The sequence below is a fragment of the Cyprinus carpio genome, chromosome A1, assembly GCF_018340385.1.
Source record: "Cyprinus carpio isolate SPL01 chromosome A1, ASM1834038v1, whole genome shotgun sequence".
In the NCBI taxonomy this organism is placed as follows: Eukaryota; Metazoa; Chordata; class Actinopteri; order Cypriniformes; family Cyprinidae; genus Cyprinus; species Cyprinus carpio.
Window position 1 is genome coordinate 33387673 of NC_056572.1, and position 17342 is coordinate 33405014.

Genomic DNA, 17342 nt, shown 5'->3' on the forward strand with positions numbered 1-17342 from the left:
CCACCATAATTAGATACGGAATATTCATAAACTGTACCAAAGCGTCATGAAACACATCTGTACTCTTCACTAATAAATGTGTTTAGTGTTTGTTAGAAACAAATCATTTTTGCTCAGCTACATTTGTGTGGATATAGAATGAAAGATTTGTGTGAAATGAAAAACACTGACAGATGAAATTAATCTCTTTATAAACACATGATGTATTTATTTAATACAGTGAAGTCAATGATCACTGGATCTCATTCGTCAATCTGTGGAAACCATTCAACCAAACGTTTGAAAATGGTTTTACAATTTACACGAAATTGATTCTGCTTCTATTTTACAAATGAGGCCTGATGAGATTCCAAGTTTGGAAAAAATAATGCATTCTCATAATTGTTTTTGACATTTGTTGATACGTTTATGGATCTCTAGATTGAATAATCCTCTGAAGGCACGTTTGATCCTTTAGCATCAAATCACAAAGCATCAAAGCTGAACAGCTGATTAAAGCACAACAATTATATATATATCATTTTCATTATAATTAAAAAAAGAAAGTCAAAAGCATGGAAGGACATGTGGTGTTACAGCTGTGAAAGGCAAAATCTGCAGCTGTGGTTTACAGCGACACCTTAAATGATCATGAATATTAATGAGGAACAGGCCTAGGTGACCTATGATTGGCTTTGGCAAAGAATGATTTCTATGGCAGCATGGAGCGGGTGAATGATCATCAAAACAGTACTCTTAAAGGAACGGTTCGCCCAAAAATGAAACGTCCATCTTCACTTATTCACCCTAACGTCGTTACATAACTTTATTTCTTCTATGGAACACACTTTTGGAATGACACAAGGGTGAATGGTTTCACTTTTAGATGAACTGTAACTTTAAGAGCCAAGACATATGACACACATGGCAGCTTTAAGAAAGGGAAGGCAATGAAAATATGTGTGTGAGTGTGAGTGTGTGTGCTTAATTAAGGCATATGAATGTCACCGTTCACTAGAAAAGCCTCATCAGATCATACAGCAGCTCTGAGGGCGGTTTCATCTCAGGAAACTCAAACGATTGCTCAGTTTCTCTGTGTTTACAGGAAATGATCTCAAACTGAACTTCCTCTAATAATTAGCAAAATTGAAGATTGTATTTCAATGCCAAACTGGCTCTCGGAGAAACGAGTTCAGCATATACAGTCATGGCTTCCACAGTGTCAGTGTGAATCAGTCTGAACGGATGAAGCAGAAATGACTGTGTGTTAGTTTGGTGTGTTGTTGTTGTTGGTGTTGAAGAGCTCTGTTCTGGCGAGTTTGGTGGGCGGCTCTAGTGACTCCTCCCCCACAACTACAGGGATGGCCATGTCCTGATCCTCATCGGTCTCGTCGTCCTCCTCCTCATCCTCCTCATCTACACACATTCACTCAGCAGCGTCAGTGCAACACGATCAATGATATTTCCTGATTCTACAGTGTTCTGGGTGGTTGCTAGAGCATCGCTATGCAGTTGCCAGGCTTTTCAATTAAAAACTCACTCGTAGGAAAAGAAAATCAGTGTCAGGTGTTTGTGTGCGTTTATGTACCTACCTTTATCAGGATCCATTGACCTTTGACTTCTGTTCAGACAGGCAAACTGAAACAACAAACCAAGTTAAATCACTGTATGACTGTTTGACAATGTGTGTGTGTGTGTTTGTACGTGTACCTCTCCCATGACAGAGATGGGCGTCTCTCCTTTGGCCTCTGCGACTCTGTGCTCGATCAGGTAATACATGTACTCATCATACAGCAGTCTGATCAGATGAAACGAGCCAAAACTGGCAGCACTGCGCAGGGTCAGATCTCTGATCACCACAGAACTACAAAACACACACAAACACTGTGAGATTACTGCAATGTGACAACTAAAGACGCACTAAAACCCCTAACAGGACACAGTAAGGGTTTGGCATTAGCTTTTTGACTCATTATTTCATGAGATTGTCAAAAGTGAAGTGATTTTATCCACAAAATTGGATCGGTTGCGTAATGTGCATTGATCACATACTGAAGTGCCTTGAAACGTGCAGCATTATTCAATGCGTTGACGTATTTCAACGGAAACAGGAAGACCGGGCGGGACATATTGAGCAGCTCCGCCCCTTTTTTTAAATAGCCAGTAGCATTTTGTTTATATCACAGCCTGGCCAGAGCCATCGGTTAAGCTTGTGGTCAATGCATATTCAAACTAAAAGCCAAAGAAATTCAATTTTGATTTCATGGGGACTTTAATATGCAGTGTACAGTGGGGAATAAGTGGGACTCTCACCTGTAGAAGCTCCATTTGAGCAGGAAGAGTTTGGCTGCTTTGGGGAAGGCCGGGCTGCCGGTGTATGGCTTCAGGGCCTGCGAGACGACCCTGTCCAGCCATACGGCCCACTGCTCCAGAGAGTTCTGCTGCTGCAGGGTGAGTTTAAAGTCCTGCTCCAGCCGCTGGACCACACCATCTTCACAGCCACACACCCACGAGGCCTGCTCCTAAACTCACACACACACACACGTAAATTAAAAACTGATGGGAGATCTGAGGATGACAGGACATGAACAGAGCGAGCTGTGTTACCTGTACATTGGTGAAATCAACGCGGTTGAGGTCGCTGAGCATCTGTGTGATCTGAGCCGTGTTCTGCAGGACGGCGCGGGCCGCCTGAGCCAGATGATTGAGAGATGTGTAGCGCCGCAGAGTCTGAGCGAACGCTCCGGCACACACAATCTACACAACACAACATGTTAGCATAACCACACCAAAGACAGAGGAGTCAGAGGAAATCTGTGTGTGATTCAGACCTTGATGCGGACCATCTCCTCCGGGATGTTGATCATGGCATTGGTCAGCCAGTTCTCCAGACTCTTAGCGAAGTTACGGATGGCTTGAGTTAAGGCACCTGCATGAAGAAAGAAATAGAAAGAGTCTAAATAAAGACAACAAGACTTGATTTCAAATTCTGCATTTAAAGTATGGTTTTTATTTACATTCATGGTCATTTGCTGCAACAAAAGTGCCTTAACGATAAGAAAGTGATGATAATCTTTAGCTGTACAGAGTTCTGTTGAAGTGCATGAAGTTAAAATAGAATTTACGCTATCTTTGTATGGTTGCATAGAGTGAAGCAACTTACTTTTTCAGAATTGTGCATTTTACCAGTTATGGAGTTTATAGGTTTATATCAAGTTGTATAGAGAGTGCAAAATTATATAGCCATGTAGCTCATGGTTGTGCATGTATAAATTTTTGAATAAAGTTTCGGTAGCTATGTGTAGATTTTGTAACTCAGCGGGAATAGATTTGATATAGAATTTGTATAGAGTTTGTACAGTGTTGTGTAAATCATTGGGGATGTTGTTTATATAGATTTGTGCGAACTGTGAAGTCTTAAAGAGTTGTCTAGCTCACTGTGGATAGAGTTTCTGTAGAGTTTGTGTAGAGTTTAAATACCATCCCAGTGAGTTAAAAGTCAGTATAGAGTTTGTGCATGATTGTGAAGTTTTTATAAAGTTTGAATGGAGCTGTGTAGAATTTTATAATTCATTGGGACTAGAGTTTATAAAGAGTTTGCATTACATTGTGTAGGACTGTATAACTCACTGAGGATGGTGATTATATATAAAAGGTTTGTAACCAGATGAAATTGTGTTTATAGAGTTTGTGTAGAGTTGTTTAACTTACTGAGAATAGTGATTATATACATTTTGCATAGAGTTGTGTAGAGTTTTGTTACTAACTGAAGTGGTGTTTATATAGAGCTGTATAATTCTCTGGGAATGTTGTTTACATACATGGAGTTGTGAATTTGTGTAAGGTTTTATAGAGTTGTCTTACAGAATTGTGTAACTCACTGTGGATGGAGATGATATAGAGTTCGGGTTGTAACAAACTGAAATGGAGTGCATATAGAGTTTGTATAGTGTTGTAGCTCACTGAGTTTATATAAAGTTTGTATAGAGTATAGAGTGTAGTCGTTTATATGAATTTTGTAATTTATTAGTTTTTAATATCATTATGTAACACGATGGTGAAGAGTTTTAACACACTGGGATAGCGCTTATATAGTTGTCTGACTTATTGTGGGCGTTGTTTAAATGGAATTGTATAGAATTTTGTAACTTGCTATGACTAGAGTTAATAAAGAGTTTGTACAGCATTGTGCACGTCAGAAAAGGATGATATATAGTTTGCATAGCCAGTTTTGTAACTCAACAGGACAAAGCTTGTACAGAGATGTAACACATTGGAATGAAGTAGTAGTAGTGAACGAAGTAGTGTTGTAACTCACTGAGGATATTTTTTATATAAAGTTTGTATGTAAAATTTTGTAATTCATCGGGTTTGTATAGCATTGTGAAACAAGTTGGTGAAGAGCTGTAACTCACTGGGAAGGAGTTTATATAGTAACCGTATAGAGTTTATATAGAGTTTGTGTGGAGTTGTAGAACTCACTGGGGATGGGTCTCAGGACATCAGGGATGAGGATCTCCACTAGGCTTTGATACAGTAAGTTGTCGCATTCACGGGTCCAGTGCAGGATAGGCTCATATTTACACAACAGAACCAGAACTGACTTGGGCAAACGCTTCTCTGAATCCTCATGACTGTAGAGACAGAGACAGCGGTGAGACACAACACAACAACACAACACTTGTGACTGTGCATTAAGACAATGTGTCTCACAGGTCGAGGGTATCCGAGTCACCGCTTTGTCCTTCACTGAACCTCCAGAAACTCTTCCACAGCGTCTCCACAAGAGGGAACTGCAGGTTTACCATCACGTCCAGAATTGCCTATGAACACACACACAAACATTATTCACCAAAACACTAAAATGACCACACATCTGACATCCAGCACACACGCACACATACTCACCTCACAGTGCTCTCTGTAGACCAGCTGATATGTGTGTACGTGTTGAGGAAGGAGTCCATCCGGCAGAGGTATACCCTCATCTTTGACGTCAGGGAACTCCGCCAGACTGCGAGACGCATCTGACACACACGTATAAAAAGTTGATGTAGAATAAGATTGTATGTCCAAAAGAGAGAGGTGCCCATACCAGTGTTAATTTCGTAAACGAAGACGACGACGAAAAATATTCGTTAACAAACATTTTTTCTGTGACGAAGACGAGACGTTGACGAGCTAAAAATAATATCTGATGACGAAATTATGACGAAATTTATGCCGCGTTTTCGTTAACTAGACGAGACTGGACTATAATGTTATTTGAGGACTACCAGACATTCAAAATGCATCCTATAGGCTTTTGTCTTTCAAAATGTGCGTCCCTGTCATTGGATTGCGATCGGATAAGGGGCGTTTGCATATCTAGTCAGTATAGCAGCCGCGGTGGATGGATAGACTACAAAAACGCGAACTAGCGATCTGAAACAATGGCCTCAGCACCCGAAGGGGTATGGATAAGGTAACCAGAAGTCCCGTTTTTCCCGGGAGTCACAATTCGTTGTCGATTAACTTAAAGTTAGTGAAGGCGGGATAGGCGAAATCACGCTGATAGAAGTGTTCTCTCTGTCGCGCGCGCGCACGCTCCACTTCCTTAGTTCTCATATACAGCGCGTGATCAGTTCTCAACGCTCAAATACACACACAGCAGTCCAAATGTTTATCGTGTAGAGTATCTCACGTAAATACAGTAGGTTATGGATTAAGTGAACGTGAACAGGTGTGTGAAAACTGAACGTGTGTCAGTATTTCATGCATGCCTTCCGTCTTAAAAGGACAGCATTCCAAATTAAATACCTATCTGTCATTAATGTTAACCAACAAAAGATGTTAAATAAATAACATGTTAAGTAAAACCTACAGTATCTGAAAAATGAGTTTAATTTGTATCTCTATTGTCTTTGTGTCTTATTGTGCTTCTTTAATATATATATATATATATACACTATTTTTATAAGTTGCTCCTTTTTCACTTAAAGAAAAAAAAGTTCACCCAAAAATTTAAATTGTCATAATTTATTCAAGATTTTCCAAATTCAGTCCTTGATTCAAATTTCTTATAAGCTTAATTGATTTGGTCTAAAGAGAGAAGAATTAATTATTATTTTAATTTGAAAACTACATATAAAATCGCTACCAAAATAAATTCTGGTAACTACAGTTTGGCTAAAACTATTGACTAAAAGTAGTGACTAAAAGTTGACTAAAATGCAATGACTTTTCGTCGACTAAAACTATGAAAGACTCAAATGACTAAAATGTGACTAAGACTATTAAGCATTTTCGTCTCAAGACTAAGACTAAGACTAAATCAAAAACGCCTGCCAAAATTAACACTGGCCCATACATTTTTGTGTTTGATTTGTGTCGGTCTTACCCAAAAACTGCTGATACTGGTGAACCTGGGTGCTGATATCAGACAACCCCGCCCCTTGTTGATGCCCCGCCCCCAAGCCCATTCCATTGGTCAGTCCCTCCACCTTCTGCACAGGCTTTATCCTTTATCAAGAGATGAGGGCTGTCAATCAAATTATCAACAGCAAGTGATCATCAAGACACACACACACACACACCTCTGTTTCTGTGAGAACGGCTGTTGTCTCATGGCCAGGTGTTGCTGGTCCTCCACCAGTCTGTGCAGGGGGGAGTTGCTCTTGATTCGAAGGCCATAGTAATGATACTTAGAGTTCCCTCTGAAACACACACGCACGCACGCACGCACACAGGTGTTTTAATATTAGCCTGTTCTAGCCTGTGTTCATTTAGTATCATCGTTTTTGTCATTATTATTTTATTTCTCCATTAGTTTTTTTTTTTTTTACACATCTATAGTTTTTTTTTTTATTATTAATAGTTTTAGTTTTTTTTTTTTTTATTAATAGTTTTAGTTTTTTTAGTACTTTAAGTAAAGTTTGAAATACTAAAGAAAATGTGACTTCGTTTCAATCCCATCTGTTCAAGAGAACAAAATCACCAGAAATCAGTGGAAATTAGTGTAAAATTGTAGTGATGCCTTTATTAAAGGTAAAATTAAATAATCTACTTTTTGAGATGCATATCATTCAGTCGCAAGACTTTTGACTTTTCTAAGAAGCTATTTGGTAAATATTCTTCCATTGAGTTTCTGCACATCTTACTGAATACAAAACGCATCTCAAATGGGCTTATGCTCAATTTAAAATTCTGGCAAATAAAACAAGTCCTGCACAACGTGATACAATCACAGCTAATCAGAACACAATTTATGTTTAATTCACAGTTATGTGGAGCAGATTCTGGACCAATGAGATTTCACTGTGGGTGGAGCTACCCAGTACAATAAATACACAAATAAAGCTAAATGTTTCATATTGCCTGTTGTGGCTTGAGTCTTTATTATGTCACAACTGGTCTGGACAGTGTGCTTGTACCTGGTGCCGAGACGTCTTGTCCTGAGGCCCATGAACACAGAGCGGATGAGTTTGCCAAAGGAGGCGGCGTTCACAGGTTCCAGCTTGGTCTGCTGGCAGTGCAGGAGGTAATGACAGTAGAGAGTACAGCGAGGAAGACTCACACCTTCAGCGGTCTCATAGTTATCCATCAGCCACTGCACCTGAGCACAGACAGGAGACCGCAGGTGTTAATTATCTGACTATCACATTCAAAAACTCCTCTTTACCACATGTTTTGCTGGTGAAACCAGTGATATAACCAGTATTTATTCATATTTTTTAAATTGCTTTATTTTTATATTTTAGTTCTTAAGTTTTAGTAATTTTGTTACGTGCTATTACTATTATTTTATTATATTTTATTTCAGATTATATTTATATTTTATTATTATGTGCTAAATTATTTTTATTAGTCTTTGAATTTTTTTTTTTTATATTTATATTTAGCTTTAATTTATTTTATTACAGTTGTAGTCATTTTTGTATTTAAAACTTTTTTTTATTTCAGTTAGTTGCCCCGGCAACAGTTCTAATTTTCATTTAAATTTCTAAAGTTTAAGTTTTTCTTCTAATAATTACATTTACATTTTATTTTTTATTTTATTTCTTCTTTATTTCAATTATACAAATTAGATTAAGTTAAGAATAAGAACACTGGGTGAAACTCTCTCCGGGTGAAAATCTGAAGCATCGGTCAAGTCTGTACCACCAGTGAAAGCAAATAAACTCACAGTCGCAGGTGATGCACGTGTGTTGTGTGAGAAATTCTGGTTCCCTCCGCCGAGCATGTACCCGCCCTGAATCACGTAACTTCCCGCTCCTCCACTGGTAACCACGCCTCCTGCCCCGCCCACTCCTGACGAGGACCCGCCAGCCACCACAGTGATCCCCGAACTGCCCTCTGAGAACATGGAGACCACTCCTGTGCCCATCCCGGACGTCACAGACACAGGCTGAGAGCTGGCAGTGGACGTGACCTGTGAGCCAGTGGTGGGCGACGTCTCATAGTAAGTGACGGAGGGCGTGGCCTGAGAGTAGAGGGAGGGGTCTGTAAACTGGTAACTACTGGAACGACTGGAAAAGGGAGAGAGAAGGAGAAATACAGAGAAAGGAGTAAAGAGAATCTAAATATACACCACAGGGCCTGTGTTGATGCTCACATTGCAGTATTGCTGTAGTTGGCGTCTCCCTCCACAAACTGGCTCGGGTAAACATGCTGTACAGGAACCTACACACACAAACAAACAGCAGTTTCACATCAGACTTTTAAAAGCCAGTTTAATCAGAGACAGATATGAGGGGGAACATCACAAAGCATGTCTATATAATGTCAAATCTAAATCTGTACTTAAATACATGAAATGAAATTTTATATTTTAGTGCTGATAATAGTTTCACTCATTATATAAATGTCCAAACAATATACAAACACAAATTTTAATGTTCATTTGCACCTGTATAATTCTCATTACTGATGTTTTTGAAGGACAAACGAAAAGCCAAATTTACCATAATATTTCTTATTACACATCTGAGACAACAGATTAAAATATTATAATACTTAGACAATTAGAAGTAAGTGACAACTATGTAATATTTTGAGGAAAAAAAACTTATCAACAAACATGTATACAAATATATAACATTTAAACACACACACACACACACATATATATATATATATATCCTGTACATTTATATATAAACTTTTTAATGTCAGTATTAATTTTATATGCTGTGTAAATTATGTTGCTGTTTGTTGATATTTTAATAATATATATATGTATATATATATCCTTTTTTTATTATTATGATATTTATATGACAAAACAGCTAAAAAAAATCTAGCAATTGTTATGTACACACACACACACACACACACACACACACATATATATATAAAACATTGTGTTTCTTTGTTGCAAATTATTCCTAGTAATCACATATTATTATTATATGAACAATAACACAATAACATACCCAAAAAATATTTGAGCACTCAAAACACACTTAGAAATGTGTATATGTCATTAAAATAAGCAAAAACACAGTGAAATATCAAAGCAAGTGATATTCCTTGTAAAGAAATATACTGCAAGCACACTTTCGTTTGAGGATTGAACTGCTACACAAAAAATATACTGTATAACTGAAGAAGAACCCATTTCAGTAGATGAGATCTCGCATTTATTTTTCAGGCACATTATAATGTCATACTACTTGAAGCAGCTATGAAGTGTGTGTGTGTGTGTGTGTGTGTGTGTGTGTGTGTGTGTGTGTGTGTGTGTGTGTGTGTGTGTGTGTGTGTGTGTGTGTGTGTGTGTGTGTGTGTGTGTGTACCTCAGGTGTGATGTGTAGGTTGCTGACCCCCAGTTGTCCACTTTGACTCTTGGTTGTGGCCTGAACCACTGACCTCTGCTGAAAACAAATCCTCACAGTTTAAGAATTCATTTGATTTTGACAGCTACCAGATACATATGTTTACAGAAGTGTGTGCATTACCTGTGCTGTCTGCACCTGCTGCACTACCTGTGTGGGTACACCAGTCTGTCCCGCGGGAGGAGAATTCGATTCAGAGTCATTCGAGTGAAGAGAGCCCTCTACACAGAGACAGGCAGACGTATAGACATCAAACTACTGTATAACATGCTCAAATTATGATTATCAGACAGGATGCCTATCATTGAAACAGGATTGTTCATAATGTTTTAAGATTAACAATATTAATTTTGGGTTGAACTATAAAAATATACTGTATCTGTAAGAACTCAAGTGCATGTGCCAAAACAACCTTTATAGTTTAAAGGAACATTTGTGTGTGTGTATGTGTGTGTGTGTGTACAAGAGAGACACACACAAAGAGAGGAAGACACACTGAAGAGAAAAATAAAGAGACCGAAAACAGAAATGAGAAGGAAACACATGACATAACCGCTCTCAGAAAAGAGGAAATAATTACTGTGCGAAGGGGAAGACACAATTTGTTCAGTACAAAACCAGGAGGAAATAAAAATCTAATCAATTCCAAAACAACTAACACTCAACCATCAAAATCAGCTCTAACTCTTAACAAGCGCTCACACTTACGGTATACCACATCCAGACTGTACAGACAGCTACTGTAGAACATGATCTGAACACAGACACACATGCAGCCATTTCTCTTTATATCCGGCTCATACGGGCCGGCCTTGAACAATTAATCTCCACAGATGGGCCGAGAAATCTCTCGCTCAGGTAAACACAGGTATCAGATTGAGAGAGAGATTGAGAGAGGAGAAATCAAGCTCAAGAAAGGATGAGGACCTGTGCTTCTTACTTGGTTTTCTTTCTGTATATTGTCCTGAATGCCCAGTTTATCTCTACTCAATTCAATTATTCTCTGATATCACCATCCTTGTGATCAGCTCTAAGCTGGATCCTTTCTACAGGTGTTTTGCTCTTGTCTTTTTTCATCCATCAGTTTAATATGTTCACCTGCTATATACTTTCATAAAATTATATACTTACATAAAAAACAGTTCATTTTAACCTATACTTTCATATAGAAATTTTTTTAATCTGTCGGCATTCATTTTTTATTTTTTAATGTTGATTTTTGTTGATATATATATATATTATTTAAAACTGTATATATTTTTATAAGTATATTTTTATTTTGATATTCATATGACATAATATCTAAATAAAAATCTAGTTTTAAAATTATGAAAATTTTATTTTCTATTAATGTTGATGTTTTGATAATGAATTTTAAATACAGAAGTATTTTATGTGAACAAATTTTAATGCATAGTATGAATGAATTCACTTAATATACATACCATTCATTTGGGGTCAGTAAGATTTTTTTTATGTTTTTGACAGAAATCTCTTACGATCACAGAGGCTGAATTTATTTGATCAAAAATACAGTAAAAACTGTAATATTGTGAAATATTATTACAATTTAAAATAACCACTTTTTTTTGTAATATATTGTAAAATGTAATTTATTTCTGTGATCAAAGCTGTATTTTCAGCATCATTACTTCAGTCTTCAGTGTCACATGATCCTTCAGAAATCATCCTAATATGCTGATTTGATGCTCAAGAAACATTTCTGATTATTATTATTCGGAAATCATTCTAATTGTTTAAAAATAAAAAGCATTTATTTGAATAAAAATCTTTTGTAAAATTATGCTGTCACTTTTGATTATTTTAACGCATCATTTCTGAATAAAACAATATTTTTTTTACTTTTTAAAGCTTGTGTATATATTTACATATTTTTTTATTTTGATATTTACTTTTAAAATCTAACTTTAAATATGCAATTTTTTGTGGTCACAATATTTGGTCTTTCAGGTCTCACAGTTTTGTCCTTCAGTCTCATGTAAAATTTGCGGTAGTTAATAAAGCTGCTGCGGTAAGAAGTTCATCCACACACAATGAGGACGCTGAATAGGCAGTGCTGTCATAACGGCTGCCAATTAGAGCGTTACGATGTGCAGTCATCAGAAAAAATGTGTGTATGTGTTTGTGTGAGTGTGTTAAATAAAAAGCACAGGCAGAAGGGAACGTGTGTGTGTGTGTGTGTGTGTGTGTGTGTGTGTGTGTGTGTGTGTGTGTGTTGGGAGGTGATGCACACTGCTGCTGTTGCGTGTTTATTTCAAGGTCCTTCTATTCAGGGAGAGACCTAGATAGTGTCAGGTGTCTGTTAGATCGCATTACACACACTTTCATACACGCAATGCGTATAAACCAGTGTTCCGCTCTGCAGCTTCAGGCCTAACTGGAGAAAGGTAAGTCCACACATATCTAGTAAAGTGCGAGTGCTCACCGGTAACGGTCACCACTATGTACTGCTGGGCGCTCTGGCTGTTTCCTGCCTGGGAGGCGGAGCTTTGTATCTCTCTTGACACATACTGCTCGGCTGTCACGGCTCCTTGAAGGGGTGTGGTCAAAACCACTTTCTTTTGAGTGACAGGGGGTGTGGCCTGTGCTCTTATGATAGAAGCCGTCTGTGAAGGAGCGGATCCCGGCGAGCTCTGTATGTCAGAAAGGAACTGGGACGTGGAGGTGGAAGTGGCTTTCTGCAGGGTTGACGAGGCCGTCGTGACGTTGCCCCCTTGCGATTGGGAGGGCGGAAGCTCCTCAGCGGTGTAGCCTGAAGTTGCCATGACGACAACAGCCCAAATCCCTCTGAAAACAGAAATGAAAAGTGCGGATTAAGCCCAGCAGGAAACTGAGAGCAAACAGATTTACACTTCTTTACTTGTTTTAATGATAGAGATTATTGCACAGTTACACTCAAATTACATTTTCCATGCACTGGTCAGTTTTGAGACTTTTAGCTTTCATTCATTTCATCTTTCACCCTAGTGAAAAGAAAACATTTAAGTGTTTATTTTATTATACTTAACTTAATCTATTTGTGTCTGTAGGGTTCAATTACAATACATATCTTTAAAGGTTGTTTTCTTAAAATGAGTTTCTTCTCCACTTCAGTACTACATAAATCCGACTGGATTGTTGACAGGATTTTCTGATTTATAGAGTGATAAAAAGAGCTTTCAAAAATCCCCTACAAATCTTTAAATGGGTTGGTCATATGACGTTGCTAAAAAAAGAATATTATTTTGTGTATTTGGTGTAATGAAATGTGTTTATGCGGTTTAAGGTTAAAAAAACACATTATGCCAAAAGGATCCGCTGCTTTTTCTTTTGTTGGATGATTCCTCGCTATCACTGTCTGTCAATCAGATGAGGATTTTGTCTGCTGCCCTAACTGCTGCCAAAAAGGTTATCCTGAAACTTTGGTTTGAGCCATCTATCCCAGCTACGTCTACTTGGATGTCCTATCTGCTGGACATTGCTCTGTTGGAGTGTACAACAGCTAAAGTGCATGGCGCCACCAGAAGGACAGTACAGTTTTGGTTGGACCTTGTTGAGACTTTATCAGACCTCTTGAAATCTTGAGAGGTATTGGTTATACCTCTAAACAAGGATTCCCGTCTTTTTTTTTATCTTTTTTTTTTTTTTTTTTTTTTTTTTTTTTTTTTCTCTTTCTTTTCCTTCTTATCTCTGTATCTTATGAATGTGGGCGGATCTTGGGCTTTGTTGTAAATAGTTATAAATCTAAATTAAGAAATAAAGAATCAAAAAAAAAAAAAAAAAAAAAAAAAAAAAAAACACATTATGATTGTTTCTCCTCTATGCCCCGCCTTTCTGAAACGTGTTGATTTTTACAAAGCTCATCGGTCTGAAAAGCGAGGTGTGCTCTGATTGGCCAGCTATCCAGTGCATTGTGATTGCCTCAATACCTCAAGCGTGTGACGGAAATGTTACGTCCCTTAACATACTGTGATGGCGTGTCCCAGTGCGACGAGACAAAACCAATAAAACCCATTACAAACAAGACATTTGTTGCATCCAGTGGGGACATAATTACTTATAATAACGAATTACACTGTGTTTTTACACGTTACGTTGCGTATCGTGCCATGTAAACATAAAACCATGTCTGCATCTGTGATCGGAGAAACGACAAACAACAAGCACTACTCTACACTGCTCAAAACTCGGTTTGAATCATCAGTGGCAAATCCTTTAAATATGAAAATGTACTTACAGGCTGTGAGTCAGAACGGCCGGCATTGTAGGCTACTCTCACAGGTTCAGGAAACAGTCTTCCGTAAAATGTGTTGCACACACATGAATATTTGGGTTGAACTGTTCTGGAACAGTGTTTTGTAAATACAACTTAACCACTGATTTCTGGTTGTGTTCTCAATTGGAAGGTCAAACAAAGTATTTTCACTTTGCAACAAAACACACCTCGTCTCCACAACACAGTAGCGGCAGCATCAACACTACAGCGAGAAAAGTAACGCCTTCTTTCTTTGCGTGAACATCTGGGCGGTGTTATGCAAATCTTCCCACACAGTGATGTAGACATGTGGGGCGCGTTTTAAGGCGTTTTAGGAGGACATGGAGAAGTCTTAACTTTTATAAAGAATATCTCTTTGGGTTTGAGACTTTAGTCTTTTTTTTAACTTAAGGGATCTTATCTATTCATGAACAGCTTGCCTCGTAATACTCCAAAGAGAGAGGAAAACTTGAAATCGCATCATATGACCCCTTTAACTCTAATATGTTATCTAAATTTTGAACCTGATTTTATCCAATGTTCTGATCTCTGTAAATTAAATTATTAGATCATGCATTTGCATATTTGAACATACCATTTCATACAACTTGTAGCACAAAACAATTGTCTTAATGTGATTAATGTAATTAGTCAACTGGGGAATTTTACTCTATTCACCTGTAGCATCTTGCCTTTAATATCTGATTATATAAAAGCAATAGTGCTTTATTAGGACTCAAATTTTCATTAAAACATTATGTTTACCAAGCAAATTCACTGACATATTTCTGTTGGTTTACATTAATAACTATATAATTATTTGAATACAGAATGAGCATTTAGAATATTTTATTATTATCAATAACAAAAATTATTTAGCTAAAAAAAAAAGTAGTCAAGCATTTTGTCTCACTTATGCATACATTCAAGTAGTTTACTGCATGTCAGACTGTCAGACGCACGTAAATCCTTGAGCTGGCTGAACTTGTTTAACAGTACTCTCATTTTCCTTAAATTAGCGGTAACAGGCGGCACCTGCGTGTCCTGTCTTGTGATGACAGTATCTGCTAGTTCATATGAAGTTACTGTGAGAGAGAGGGAAAATTTCACAATGAATCTTCTGATCAGAATCACAGCGTCACACAGCCTAAAAAGAACTACTCACATTATTAAAATCATCCCTTTAAAATAAAACCAAGAGCACCCGAAGACAAAACTCTAAACACTTTAAAACTAAAAACAAATGTTCAACAGTTAACCACCACATATTCACAGCTTACTTTCTAATTCGCTCAGAAATTTACACGCAAAGTGATTCGCTGAACGTTTAATGTCATCATAAATCCTGTGTTGTAATCTGACTAAACATTACGTTGTGTAATATATTATTTTTACCTCTATGGTCTACGTTGAGTATATATTCAAAGTTATGATTTTAATGGCAAATATTATCTTCATGCACGATTTTGCCTCAATAATACACCATCTATTTTATGTTTATATTAAATATAACATTTCTTATATATGTAAATATAAGAAATGTTATATTTCTTATGTATAGATATATTTATATATATATTATATTTGTATTGTTAGAATAACACACATTATTAAAATTAAAACAATTCCATGAAAATAAAACCGAGAGCACCTAAAGGAACAACACTGAATAAAATACATAATTTCAACAATTTACCCAAACATATATGCTGACAAACTTACTTGAAAAATATCACCGTATCCTGCTGAACATTTACTGTCATAATGAATCTTTTATGTTGTGTAATGCATTATTTCCCCCTCTATGGTCCATATGTAGAGTATATAGTCAGTGTTATGATTTTAAGGGCAAAATATCATCTATATATCAAAATATCACTAATATAGCATCTATTATAATTTTATATTACATGTAACATTTCTTAGATGTGTGTGTTTTAATATTATTTCTGGCTGAAAGCAAAGTCTATATACGCACATATAGTTATATATCCACATCTACAACTGGACAGACATGTGTCAGCCACGCCCCTTTCCCGAACACGCCCCGCCCACCACTCCCTCCGCCCTGGAGCTGATCTGGCACACTGTTCGACGACCCCCTCAACAAAGTTTTTAACCCCCTGAAAATACAATTCCCGGGAGTTTGACCCACCGCAACGCTTGCATTCCGTCGCCGTTCGCGTTAAACAAACTCCGGCGAACCGGACTACCGAATACAGGTCAGAGTCGGATGTAGTTTGTCTGTCAGAAGTCGCTCTCTGACATCTGATCCTGATCTAGTCGCGCGTCTCAGTTATCAGGGCAGTTGAACACACTTCTGACGTCACGCTCACCATAAAAACAAACAACAGCGAGTCTAGAGTCTCACGCGCTCGCGGTACAACACCCCGCCATTTTGTCGCGCTCGAGCAGATCTGACATCGTCATAACAACCGCGCGCGATAACTGAGGAAATCGTGTCTGGCACTCTTCGGCACTTGTAACACAAAACAAGAGCAGGATGCGTGAGATAAAGTTGCTGCTTTCACCTTTCGCTTCTTGCCGGATGATCTTAGCTTGGCGCGGAGTTTTATTTTCTTAATGGTGCAAATTGTTGTTGTTGATTTTCGTTGCTGGGTTCTTGTCGCCACGACTACCGTGACTATGGCGCCTCGTCCTCACCGGGGCAACTGTTGCTACCCACCCGTCTAAGCACCGCCCTCTTGCTCGGCGGCGATTGGCTGTGTCTCGCCAAGGGAAAAGCCCTTCTCTCTTTGTTATTGGACAAGGAGAGTGTCTATAACAAACGTACCTTGCCATTCGCAGAGTTACACTATTACGCAAGAAGTACACGCCCACTTTGCGCTCATTCATTGGACCACATTCCTGTCAATCAAACGTCACGCTGAACTCTGACTCAGTTTCGACGTCAGTTAAAAATAAAATAAAAAGTACACGTTAATAAATTACATACAATTTTTATATAATGAAAAATGCATCAAAACTGTGTTTTATTTTTGTATAATTATTATCCTTACTAAACGTTACCATATTAAACAAACTAAGCTACTTCATCTAAATGGCAAAACCATGGTACTTTGTCTAAATGTCCAGATTTTTTCCTAAAAATTTTCTTAAAACAGCATCATGCACCCACGAAATTGTCTTAATAATGTACCTTGAATAAATAAATAAATAAAAATGTAATTTATTATTATTTTGAGCATGCAATTCTGCAAATGATTCATTTTATTTCTAATTTTGAAATACTTTAATGAAGTGTCGCACCATCAGGATATATATTAAAGATAATA

The 17342-nt window shown here is 37.6% G+C and overlaps 1 protein-coding gene across 5 annotated transcripts; it reads right to left on the reverse strand.

The window, feature by feature from the left end:
• Window positions 1–174: 174 nt before the first annotated feature.
• Window positions 175–16789, reverse strand: LOC109066719 (MHC class II regulatory factor RFX1-like). Of its 5 annotated transcripts, none has more exons than XM_042763460.1 (18): window positions 16578–16789; window positions 12238–12599; window positions 9915–10012; window positions 9753–9830; window positions 8573–8640; window positions 8144–8486; window positions 7392–7573; window positions 6555–6674; window positions 6359–6480; window positions 4888–5006; window positions 4693–4802; window positions 4462–4613; window positions 2811–2908; window positions 2587–2736; window positions 2293–2501; window positions 1690–1843; window positions 1572–1617; window positions 175–1395 (listed from the first exon to the last, which is right to left on the reverse strand). In XM_042763460.1, the coding sequence occupies exons 2-18, from the start codon at window positions 12575–12577 to the stop codon at window positions 1247–1249; spliced, it is 2538 nt and encodes an 845-aa protein (XP_042619394.1). In that variant the 5' UTR covers window positions 12578–12599; window positions 16578–16789; the 3' UTR covers window positions 175–1246. The 5 variants fall into 5 exon arrangements, with proteins under 5 accessions (XP_042619394.1, XP_042619389.1, XP_042619379.1 ...); XM_042763455.1 differs by lacking the exon at window positions 16578–16789 and adding an exon at window positions 16202–16467; XM_042763445.1 differs by lacking the exon at window positions 16578–16789 and adding an exon at window positions 15769–16055 and having other exon boundaries at window positions 9753–9827.
• Window positions 16790–17342: the final 553 nt, after the last annotated feature.

Coding starts and splice junctions, on each gene's coding strand:
- LOC109066719 (XM_042763437.1), bottom strand. CDS start 15,809: ATGACAGTAAATGTTCAGCAGGATACGGTGATATTTTTCAA. Junction 10,013..12,237: donor CATAGTGGTGACCGTTACCG/GTGAGCACTCGC, acceptor GTCTCTGTGTAG/AGGGCTCTCTTCACTCGAAT. Junction 1,844..2,292: donor CTCAAATGGAGCTTCTACAG/GTGAGAGTCCCA, acceptor TGTGTTTTGTAG/TTCTGTGGTGATCAGAGATC.